Raw genomic sequence first — 12,925 nt, 5'->3', positions numbered from 1 at the left:
TTAGAGGGAAAAGGTTATGGTTCAGTAAAAAAATAAAAATAAAAAAAATCAAACAATGTTTTACAAGTAAAAATGAAGCCAAAATTTTGTTGTTATTGTACCTAGTTTGGAAAGAGAGCATAGCACTAAGATTCATTAATAAGTTCACTTTTTTTGTTCACTTTTGATGTGTCATGCTTTTAAAAATATTTTTCTGCAATTCAAAAAAAAATCACAGGCCAATTGAGAAAAATAACCAGGAAAACTGTTGAATGGAACTAATATTTACATTGTAGTTGATGACCTTTTAATTGTATTTCCAAATATAATGACTGCTAAGATTGAAAATTCCATTTGAAACCTGCTAAGATTTATTTGTAAGTTCACTTTTATTTTTCATTCACTTTTGATGTGTCTTGCTTATAAAAACATTTAGCTGCAATTTAAAAAAAGAATAAAACTACAGGCCAAATGGGAAAAATTCTAAGGAAAATTGTTGAATGGAACCAATTTGCTAACTGAAAGATAAACATAATATTTACTGACCTTTTCATTTTATTTTCAAATATAATAATTGCTACAATTCGGAATTCCTTTGGAAACCCTTAAAGGGGTTCCAAACTAAACAGGGATGCATGATTACTTATATAGTAGCTCCAAGAAATAAATTATTTGATTAAAAAATCAGAACTCTGTTAATATTTGACAATTGTTAATTCCAAATTAATATATTTGGCTTGGTGTTCCATGGTCTATCCCTTTGTCAGCAAAAATATGTGCTACTTAATTTTGTGCAATTCTTAATTTGGCTCATTTGCTCTTTGATCCCAGCCATGGACGCTTGGTAAAATTGCAAGATGACTATGAAATACCAACTTACTGTTAAATTTCGAATACAAATAAAGCACCATAAACAACAGCCCCACCAGTGAATTTATGTTGTAAGACAAAATCACATAGAAAAAAGAGAAAATATCTCTGATTAACACTCTTTCTAAATATAATGGGCATTACTATGAAATTACACCCTGCCCCTCATCTTTAAAGGAGCTAGGCATTGCCTACAACTGTACACAAAACTGCAATAAAACACGGTAATAAAGAACTTCTTATTTATAATGTATAGACTACACAGTTTCTATTAATTTGGTTTCCCTCCATTATAATTCATATTTTAAATAGTATATTTACCCAAAGGTTCACATTATTTTAAGATGACAAGATTCTATGAATTAGGTTAACAATAGAATACCAGTTAATAAAAAGATTCCAAGATTCAAGACATGAAAAACAAAGATAAGTATATTATTGTTTGAGAGCAGCCATTATATTTGGAAGATTTTTTATTAAGGGGTACTACTTTTTGTTAATATAGTGTTTCCTTCAGAAAAGTCCAATGACAAGGATATTAACTGAATCATTTTTTCTGCTTATTCCTCATCAAAAATTGGATCCAAATAATACTGAATCAAATCAATTTAAAAAAAATGACAAACCAGTTTCTGAAGTCTTCAAAAAATTTGAAGGTTTCACTGAAATGTACTAGTATACTTCAAGTTCACAAAAAAAAATTCTCAAAATCATGGTTTGAGCAAACTGCTGCATGCAACATCTGACAACACCCAGCTCAAATAGGTGAGGAGGGGGCAAGGCTGGGAACCAACTGCAACAGCAGTAGTTAATATACTCTGAAAAAACATTGAACTGGGGATCAAATATTATATTTCTGTCTTTTTCTATCTCATTTCTGTCTTAGACTATAGGATAAATCTGCCCCATTACTGTTATCAAGGCCCAAACTACTTTTCAATATGCCAAAAACCTATTATCTGGAATTTTGCTTTACTTATCATTTTACCAATACTACAGCAAAACTAATTTGGTAGCACTGGAAAATTACAGCTCTTATGAAAGAGACAGTACAAAGCAAAAAGAGTTCTTACAATATAATATAAACTCTTCTTACAATACACTCCTCCCTCCCTAATGGTTCCAGATATAGACTAAGAATATATGTACAAAACTAAAGAAAATGCTAGTAGGCATAGTAAAACTCTTCCTTTATAATATGAAGTAAGTTTTATTTAATCACATTTTCATCTTTCTTTCCATTTCATCCATGTTTTTCAATCATTCTTTGATAATATTAATTATTTTCACATTTCAAAAATGACCAGAGAAAACTGGGGAAATGGTAGAATTTATGATAGACTGATTATCTATATTTACAAAACTTTGAGAAACAATGTAAGAATGCAAAACTTTTCTTACATTCCTAGACAAAAATACATTTTCTTAAACATCTGTAAATATAGACATCACAAATTGCATTGTTTTTCAAATGTTTTTTAGGTCAGGTCTTGAAAGGTAAAATTCTAAGGGCTTTTGTTCATGTTTTTGATCTTGGAAAGTAGTTGAGCTAAATGACTGAAACTCTCAGAATGGATCCACAGCTTTTGTATCTCTCAGGAAGGTATTTTGAAGTACCTACCTCTACTTGTTTTCTCTTCAAAGGGCAATAACCTTGATGACCTTTTACAATATTAGAATAACAAGAGTGGTATGTTGAGAAATAGATCTACAGCTTGACTGTGGCATAAAAAACTCTTTTGAGCATCATACCTTTTCTTAATCCTGATTTAGTAATTTCTGAATCTATTTCTAAAATTTAGGAAAGAACCTTTGATATTGCTTGGAACTCTATTGAAATGATAGTCATTGCATTTCCAAAAACTAAGGCTAATGACTAGGAGAATGAAAACCAAAAAAAAGATGTAAAATATTTTTTGCCAAGGCTTTGATAGGTATCAGCCTAGATGTCATGTATACGATCTTCTAAGCCTTAGAAACAAGGAAAGGTAGAGGCAGTAGCTAGGCAATACCTTCCTGAGGTATATTTTAGGCCCTGGATTTATTCCTGAACATTTCATTCATCTAACCCAACTAATTTCCAGGATAATCTAGAAAGAAGCCCCTCGACCAGAACTTCAGTCAATAGTAATCCAACTAATTAAAATTTTGACAACAATTAATCCTTCAAAAAAATGGCAATTAATACTGTGTTGAGCATCATACCTCTAACCAGTCCTGATTTTAAGGGTTTAAAGGCTTAGTAACGTATTTGTTAAATTTCAGAAAATACTTCTGATATGACTTAAATTCAACTGATATAATAAAATTACATTTTCAAAAGTTAGAGCTAATGAATGTCATGAGCTAGAGAAGTCTTAAATAATCTTCAAGTCCAAGAAATAAGGAAAGGGTTGAGATAGGCTGCCAAGACAATACCTGCCATAGGTGTATTTTATGCCCTGGATTCATTCCTTGAAGTTTTTATTGACCAACTCAACTAATTTCCAGGCTAGTCTTGCAAAAATGCCCTCAACCAGAACAACAGTCCCTAAAATCTTTAAGGTTGCTTTAAGAAACCCTTCAAATATTTCTATATGTATTAGTTGGAACTGAAATTTTTATTAGCATGTTAATATTTCTATTTGTCTAAATTTCTATAGGTCTGTATATAATTGTGTAAGCAGAAAATTATAATCTAGCTCATAGCATGGACATAAGCAAGGAAATGGGCACCTTTCCTCCCTAATATTCTAGATCTTCTGAAAAAAAATCTCACATTTATACTATTAAATATCCAACTTTCTATTGATGGCAAAAATTTGTTGTAGGGCATATACTTTTTTTAAAGTTAATATGTGATGTATGTGGGGGGGGGGACATTACCTTATGTCCCAATTGGCAGGAAAATAAGGTAGTGGTGAATTGTTAGAAAACCAAATAGTATACCTGAAAAAACATCAAATAAGGAACTAAATGGTACTAGGCCATGTTATTTTGCTTTATATTGTTTCCTTCAATGGAATCATAACTCTCTGGTGGTACCATCAAATTGGTAAATTTAAAGAAGGTTGGGCCTATAGACTAAGACAGAAATTAGGTAGCCATGAAAAAAAGTATATTTTACCATTTAATTTCACTATAAAATTTTACCTTAAAGCCTAACACACTTTTACCCATATGTCTGCAAAAAATTGGTTTAAATTCTAGTTTAGGTGTTTCTTGGGATTGATTGAGCCATGTTAATTAAAACTTTTAGGAATGAATCTAGGGCCAAAGATATAGGGTAAAAGACCTCTTTTGGGGAAAGACCACTTTTCTTTGGCATTCTGGAAAATAGAGATGGGGTCTTGGACTACCCCTATTTTACTACAGTATGATACTACGTCAAGGTAGTAACAAGAGCCCCAACTTCTTGATGAGATTTCTACAGATAATTTGTCAGCATAAATTGAAAATGTGGTCTCTGTTTTGACTAGCAATTGAAAACAAAAAATCATATTTATTATTTGTGGTTTATACAATAAATATCAAGCAATAAAAATTGCATTTTTAGCATCAGAAGAAAATGAAGTTTCTGTTAATATGTGAACAAAACTGAAACACTCAAATGATATATACATCAAATAGGGTAAATTTTTTGTTATTCATATTATTGACTAAAAAATAAAGTGAATATACCACTTGATGCCTTTTTTAAGGTCTTTATGAATATAATAATTGCTACTATTACAAATTCAAATTCAAGCCCTTTTAGAGCTCTTGGAAATGATCAAAATATTTCTTGTATTTGGGTATAAAAGGCTTAAAACATTGTTTTCAAACTTGAAACAAACAACCTAACCTTTAAAAGAAATAAAATTTGCAACAGAAGTAATTATTATATTTGTAAAGAAGTGGTATGTTTACTTTATTCATAAGTTGATAATATGAACAACAAAAATATTAACCAAAATTGGATATTTGGTATTTCCAAAAAGAAGTCTGGTAAAATTGTAGCAAACCATATAACTGGCTTTTGTATAAAGTGAATATACCACTTGATGCCTTTTTTTATGCTATTTACAAATATAATAATTAATTCTACCTCAAATTCAGATTTAAGCACTTTTTGAGCTCTTAAAAATGACCTAAATATGGGGTATAAAAAAGGCTAAAAACATTTGTCTTAAACTTTAAAACATTGATCTCAAACTTACTGTTTCATTATAAATCCATTTCTTTAATGTTATATAATCCACAAGGACTGATTTTCCAACATTAATTTGTATAAACTAATTTTACCACTGTTATGGTGTTTTCTTCTTTGCACTGAGAAAATGTATTATTTTGTCAAAAATGGCACAGAGAAAACATGGTATTATTTTGTCAGATACAATGGATAACTTGTACTTTAATTGAAAATTTGTCATTTTTAAGAGCTTAAATTTGAATTTGTGGTAGAAGTGACTATTGTTTTGGTAAAGAACATAAAAAAAGACATCAAGTGGTATGATTGCTTTATTGATAAGTTAGTTATATGAACTGTCATAATTTTTAGAAAATTCATCATTTTTAAGAGCTAAAAAAAGTGCTTCAATATCAATTTAAGGTAGAAGCAATTATATTTGTAAAGAGCATAAAAAAGGCATCAAGCGCTATATTTACTTTATACAAAAGCCAGTTATATGGTTTGCTATAAATTTACCAAAGTCCTTGTAGGTAAGTCAATAAGCTAATAATTTCAAGTGTTAGATCTGAAATAATTTTCATAATAACTATATTGATGCATAGCTGAGATTTTTAGCTATTTATTGATATATACAATTCTTCTCAATCTTCTTTTGTAACTAGGTGAAAGGGTTTTAATTTTACATAATTTTGTTCAATTGGATATTGGTTTTTTATCCTCAGCTACCATGGAAGTATTGCTACTAGGCTATGTTTACCCTTTTTTCTATTAGGCTATTAGGGCTGGGACCTAGAAGATTTTCTATATGGCTAGGTGTATCACAGGTCTATAGGCTTATCTGTTAGAATTCTGGCAAAAAAAAGTTTTACTTTAATTTTATTTAGGCCTAACACGATTTGAAGGCACTCCTACTTTAGGCCTACTTTACCCCCATCCCCTTAATGTTTAAATATAGCACATAGCCAAATCATAGATATACAAGGCTATTTGTTTATTTGGTTTCTTGAATACACCAGCAATGATTCAATCAATAAGCATTTTTAAATCATAGAGATAGCCTAATTGTATACAATTCAGAACCTGTATAGACCTTAATATTGCTCCAAAGTGCAAATTAAGGTAGGCTAAATTAAATTTAATTAATTAAGGTGGTAAAATTCTAGTTGATTGACTTTTGGCTATTTTGTAAAGGGGTTAGTTTAGGAAAATGAAACTTTCAGGGATGAATCTAAAGGCTAAAGTATGCCCTGGAAAGGTATTTTGAAGCAACTACCTCCAGCCCTTCTCCCTCAAGAGGGCCCCAACCTTTTATGACCTTTAAAATATGTGTGTTATAAAAGTGAAACCTTGAAAAATAGATCTTCTGCTTAATTGAAGTATAACAAAATTGTTTTCAGCTTCATAACTTTGCTCAATTCCATTTTATAAGGTTTTAAAGATATTCAAATACATTTCCTAAATTTTGAAAAAAAACATTGATAAGTCTCAAAATTCTACTCAAATAACAGGAATTGCATTTTAGAACTAAAGGCAGTGAAAAAGCAGCTAGTAAATGAAAATTAAGGTAAAATGTTTTTTTGTCAAAATTTCAATAGGTTTTCAGGGCCCTCTAAAGGGAGAAGGAGTAGAGGTGGGTACTTTAAAATACCTTCCTGGGACATACTTTAGCCTGTAGACCCATCCCTGAAAGTTTCATTTTCCTAAACTAAACCCTTTCTGAGATGGCAAGAAGTCAATTAACTAAAATTTTACCATTAAGGTTACTATCCTGGAACTTGTGGACAAATTTATCCAGATCCAATTTAGAAATAATCTAGACTTGTTGGAACAAGAGTGATGCATGGCAAAATGCATTAGAAATAAATAAACCAGTTTGGGTTAATGTCTTGGTTACATATTTTCACACTAGGGGGAGGAGAAGGGGGTAAATTATAGTGTAATGGCCTTCAGTGTGTTAACTAGGGCTACAATTATTCTGCATATTATGACATAAAAACTGTTTTACTCAGAACATTTCCTTCTCAAAAGCCCTAATGCTAGGCTAATACCATAAAATCAATTGTATTGTGGATTTAATAAAGCAAAATTGTCCCTTGAACCTGTTTTGAAAATGATCTTTTAATTTAGCTAAGCTAACCTAGGCTACCTGGTTCTGAGTTTTGGTTCTTTCAACACTACCACTTTCAGCCGATTCTTCTGCCTTCACATGAATGAAAGTGCTTAATAACATAAGAGAAAGTAGAAATGGCAAAATACGAGAACATTTTCTGATTTTGATCATTTCTCTTTATTTTTCTTTTTTTCTTCTCTTTTTTCTTTGAAATGTTAAGAAAAAATGGATAGTCTGTATTATGTGTGCTGGTTTCGTATTGGCTAATCTCTGGTTTCCACTGCTGCGATTTCGCGCGTAAGTCCTGCGACATCAGACAAATGACACAAATCCTGCAGTAAAAGACGCAAAACCATCCGTTCTGCTGCAATGTCGGATGTGTTGAATAATTTCAACTCATTTGACAAATCGCATGCATTGTGCACAGATAAAGTGCAATAGCTGTTTTCTGAGTTTGGCTTAACACTCTCATTACTTCTGCAGAACCAGTGGGATCCACAAGTTTTTTTTGGATGACCACTTATTTGATAGATGATAATAATAGGAACTGATGGCCCATCCTTCTGCTAACACCCTCATTTGGCTTAACACTCTCATTGCTTCAGTTTGAGAACCTAATTTGAATTCTTCTAGAGTTTGTCGCAGCGAAACAAAAGTTTGCGTTTCTTTGTGAACCTTCATCCGACTCTGTCGTACGTCTGTTCCGCCAGAAAGAAATCGTGTCCGGATTGACGCATCAGTGGGGACCAGGGGTAAGTGGGCCTTTCACATGAGTTCGATAGTAGTGTAAGTCCGATAGGCTGCATAGCGTAAATTATTTAAGCTCTGTAATGTAAACTAATTACAAATTAATTAGTTCGAACTGAAGATCGGTAACGTAAGCAATACAGAAAGTCGAAAATGATTTGGATTATCGGAATTGAACATGGGTGATTTGTTTAATAGTTGATTTTGCTAGGGCAAAACCCATCTAGCCAAACACACCTAGCTTAATCTATGTTTCCACTTTTTTGCTCCTCTTTAGCAAGGAAAACAGCCAATAGAGCAAAATCTTAATCACTGTTAGAGTCAGAAGTTCAAAAATATTCCTTCATATTTTGATTTAGATATTGTATGTAAAAGTTTGCTGTTTGGATCCTAAGGAAGCGTCAGCGGGTTTTGCAAAATATTAATCAGAAAGCAATTTACTTAAGCTCCATAGTGTGAGCCACTTAATGTAAACGATAAAGTGGAAATATGAAACCAGCAATAGCCTAGGCTAACCATACCTAATTCATATTAAATTCTTATTTTATATTTTTCATTTCCTCAGAAATATTCCCACAGGCCTTAAGATTAAATATTTGTTTTAATGAACCTCATGTCCCATGTTACACATTCAAGGAATACTTCTTATAAAATTAGTTTCTAATTTATTTCCATTGCATGGTTCAAAAAAGGTTTCGATTTGAAATAGCTAGTGCTTTTTTTAACGGCTCAGCTATGAGGCATAAGCTTTCAGAAAAAACGATGAAGTTGGACGTATCATATGAAAATTGCTGTTGTAAAAATGTGTCAATGTGAAACGAAGAACTGTGAACTTGTCAAACTCTATAGAAGTTCTTATGAAGTTCAATGTGTAAAGCTCTCTGATAGATTTTGCGTAATAAGAATGCTGTTTATCACTATGGAAATCCCTTAATTATAAAGTAGCTCTGCTTTTGACAATATATTTAAATTATATGTTCTTCAAGATCAACGAGTTTGGTTAAAACAATTTTAAAGACTTGGCTTGCTCTAGTTATAAAATTTAATTTTTCTAAAATAAGTTTTGAAGCAGTGAATATCTCTGGATTTTCATATATACCATTGTTTGACAAAATATCGCAATCAAACAATTAACTTGAATTTGCAAGCTTTGGCGTTAATTTTTATGTGTAGTCACACTGGCCCATTATTTACATCTAAATTTAAATGGCAAAAAGCTCAAAAAAGGAAATAGTGCTTTCAATGTCGTAAAAAAGGAAGCTTTCAGCATTATAACTTTTTCATGAAAAAGCTAAAAACGTAAAATATCAAAAATATACGGTACGAGCTATATCCCTAGGCTATGTACTAAAGTTTGCTGAATTTCTTGCTATAATCATTTTTTCTACTTATCTCTCATCGAAAATTGGTTCATAGTACATAGCTAATAAAAAAAAGAGAAGAAAAAAAAAACAGAATACGCAAACTTTTATGAATAGCTTGGATAAGCTACGGGGAGGGACTGGGGTGCGATTGTAATTGGAACAATTTTAATATTTGGAAATACAAGTCATTGCTAATCGACTGATAAATACCTACTTTTTTATTTGATTTCTGTCCTAAGTTAAGACAAAATTACAGCTTGAAATTTCATTGTCAGGATCAACCTACCCAGTGCTGATCTTGATATTTGAGCACTAGGCTAGTAACTGCTACACTTATCAAAAAGCCTTTTTGCATTGGAGCCACGGTATATTGGTCAAAATAACAAAAAACTAGCCAACGTTTTCAAAATCAGGCCCAGTCTACCAGCTTTACCTTGAACTGATAGTTCTTCTGAAATCTTTTTCCATACTTTCATGATCAGCAGCGTATCCTTCGGGTCCTTGAAAGCTTCTGAGCTTAAAATTGCCTGATTTCTTAAAGAAAAAAAAAACAAATTTTCAATATCTATTTTGGTTTCTTCAGCCTATTTCAGAAATTCAAATTCAGTTTATCCGTCCAAATTAGGATTCGTAAAATTGGACGATAATTCGGAAAATCAGATCCATTTTATCTTATCATTTTATTAGATCCATATTATACATTTTAACAGAAAAAATTGAATACAGGAGTTGGTCGGATATAATTTTCGTGTCAAAAAGTAGATAGAATAGAATATAATTTTTTTTTCATTTTTATCACAGTATGGTTGCCGAACTTGAATTTTACTATATATATATATATATATATATATATATATATATATATATATATATATATATATATATATATATATATATATATATATATATATATATATATATATATATATATATATATATATATATATATATATATATATATATATATATATATATATATATATATATATATATATATATATATATATATATATATATATATATATATATATATATATATATATATATATATATATATATATATATATATATATATATATATATATATATATATATATATATTCTTTCTCGTGTTGTGTTTGTTTGCAACTTTGACTACAGTTTAAATAAAAATGAAATTAATTTTTAAGGCTACTTTAAAAATACAGAAATTTATAAGTTTAAAGTTGCTCGCTAAAAGTGAAGAATCTGAGAAAAAATAATTTGCTACTACTATTTACTTACTTAAGACTCATATTCTCAGATGCCTAGTAGTATGCACGACAACAATGGTTGACCCCCACGTCGGACGATCCTGAGCAAGAGCCACAGCTCCTTGATGGATGGTCGCATAGCTATTGCCTCGTCTTCAGGGAATGACACAGTGATCCGTTGTCTACTACTCTTCCGGAGGCTCGGAGAAGTCCAACACCAAACGTCACGAGGAAGACATCCTTGTCTCATTCGATTCACGTGACCCATGTATCGCCATCTTCTAAGTCGGACCTCGTCGGCTATTTGAAGTTACTTGATGAGAAACCTGTTCTGGATCTGCCCAGAAAATCATAAGTAATCACAGGAAACTACTCTCAAATCCAAGTAATTTTTTCTCTACAGCTTTTGACAGGCTCCAGGATTTACACCATATGTCAGTATGCACAGTTTCCGGCACAGTTTCTGGGCGCTGGTGAAAAGGTGCAGTTTCAACTTCAGAAAATAAATGCTAGATCTCAAAATGCTATTTAATTGATAAAATGTGTATGCAATCGCAACTGCCTTTTTAATTTAGTGTGCTCCCTAGATATTTGAAATTTCTGTTCCGCCAAGTTTGAAACCTGCAGCATAGCGAAGTGATCACTAATACTATTACTTTCCCAAATGCAGCAGTTGCTACCATGATAATTGCATCCCTGCCCCACCCCCTAATACCTATGCTTAGTTCTAGGCTATATGCAAAATTTGGCTGAACAAAGCAAAGGATTAAAAAGAACATAAACGAGCCTTTATATTAGCCTCATAGCGATTAAGACAATTTATTCGACTGATGCATATCAAATTTATTAATTGTTTTTCTGGTAATTAATCTACAGTTCTTTAAACACTGTTGACTTTATCTTTTGATAACAGCCTTACGAAAGAAACACCATGATGCCCTGACAAGCACGAAGATATTTCGCACAGTTTGGCACAATGTATTTATTTTTGAAAGGTGTGAGTATCTACTTTTTATTCAAAAATGAGTAAAAACTGAAAAAAATTTCTTTCATGCGTTTTTATCAAATAGTTATATATTCAGAGGCATGTAACCTTTTGAGTGGTACGGATAATCCACCAAGATTACCATAACACATTTTCAGTATATATAATTAAAATTATTTTACACAATTTCATTTAGCGCCTACCGAATTGAAGCCACATTTTTCAGCACAATATTGTAATTCCTCCATTTTTTTTTGCTTGTTTCAATCCTCGAGAAAACAAAATATTCGCAAAAAGCTTAATCACCTTATTTGTAACTGATAACGAACGATACACTGTCGATGCCAGTGTCTTATAGAAAAATCCCATACTAAAGAATTCTTTTGGTATTAATTTCTCCTTTTTCGGATCTTTATTTAATAGAACTAAAAAAATTTTTTGGGGAAGCACATAAAGTTTGCAAAGCAGCATATGTAACCACTATAGTTAAATTACCATATTTTGATGGCTGGAGTTACCATTTTACTGTTTTTTATTTTTTACTTATGTTTATTTATATTGCGGATGTTTATTTATGTTATCTTGCTTTTTTACTTATGTTTACTGACAAACACTATGGTAGCACTAAACTCGACCTTACTAACAATACTGTTTGTATACTAAACTGGTATAGCATGTTTTACGTTTATTAAAACAATACACAAAATAAAAAGCTCAATAAATGTATTGTATTCTTTCAATAAATTTTATAAACAATACTGGTCTCATAGCTGAAATTTCTTAAATCAACAGCAAAAATTTTAGTCAAAACAGTAGAGAGACGATTTTGTAGTCTGTGCAAAAAAAGGAAAAAAAGCTCCAATAATTTACTCCAAATTGAATAACTTTAATCAAAGATATGCTTGAATTAAGACATCACAAATGGCAGATGGAGGTAATATTCCTAAGTCAGTACAGACAAGCGTGATCAGATCAGGTGGCGTGTAGTCTACAATGGGATGCTCTGTCTCAAGGTTTTTCTTCGATTTAATAACAATTGATCGGAACTGAAAGAAAGATTAAAATAGTAGAAATGAAAAGAAGAAGAAGAATAGTCATCAAAGGCATGTCCCACCATATTACATATATTCTTATAGTTGCGATAACTTACGTTTAAGCAAATTCTAAATCAACACCTAGGTTTTAGCAACATCTAGAATCTACACTTAGCAAGAGATGCTAAATCTACTGCACGAGCCAGAAGAATAAGATACAGAAGATATTGAAGACATAGGACCTGTACAACAAAACGTATTATACAGCAGTTAAATAGAAATAATCAATCCTCTCGCAATAAAGCTGTATATTTTTTATTTAACATACTAAACCGATTACCACACATTAAGGGATGGAGCAAAGAATATGGGTAACTTACAAGAGTGGAAAGTGGCACTAGTATCGGCAAACATAAAACATCAACACAATGTAGCGTTGGGCGACACTTGGCAT

General features: G+C 31.3%; 2 protein-coding genes across 2 annotated transcripts in view; both read right to left on the bottom strand.

The window, feature by feature from the left end:
- The window catches only part of LOC136036291 (putative divalent cation/proton antiporter TMEM165), a 40,926-nt gene extending 33,593 nt beyond the window's left edge, over positions 1 to 7,333 (bottom strand). The window contains exon 1 of the mRNA XM_065718440.1: positions 7,146 to 7,333. Within this exon, the coding sequence (XP_065574512.1) occupies positions 7,146 to 7,280 (135 nt within the window). The 5' untranslated portion in view covers positions 7,281 to 7,333. The remainder of the gene's footprint in view (positions 1 to 7,145) is intronic.
- A 4,774-nt stretch (positions 7,334 to 12,107) lies between these two features.
- The window catches only part of LOC136036281 (translation initiation factor eIF2B subunit alpha-like), a 42,783-nt gene continuing 41,965 nt past the window's right edge, over positions 12,108 to 12,925 (bottom strand). Inside the window, exon 8 of the mRNA XM_065718430.1 lies at positions 12,108 to 12,483. Coding sequence (XP_065574502.1) covers positions 12,328 to 12,483 — 156 coding nt within the window. The 3' untranslated portion in view covers positions 12,108 to 12,327. The remainder of the gene's footprint in view (positions 12,484 to 12,925) is intronic.

The sequence above is a fragment of the Artemia franciscana genome, chromosome 2, assembly GCF_032884065.1.
Source record: "Artemia franciscana chromosome 2, ASM3288406v1, whole genome shotgun sequence".
In the NCBI taxonomy this organism is placed as follows: Eukaryota; Metazoa; Arthropoda; class Branchiopoda; order Anostraca; family Artemiidae; genus Artemia; species Artemia franciscana.
This window is presented reverse-complemented; position numbering and strand designations above follow the sequence as displayed.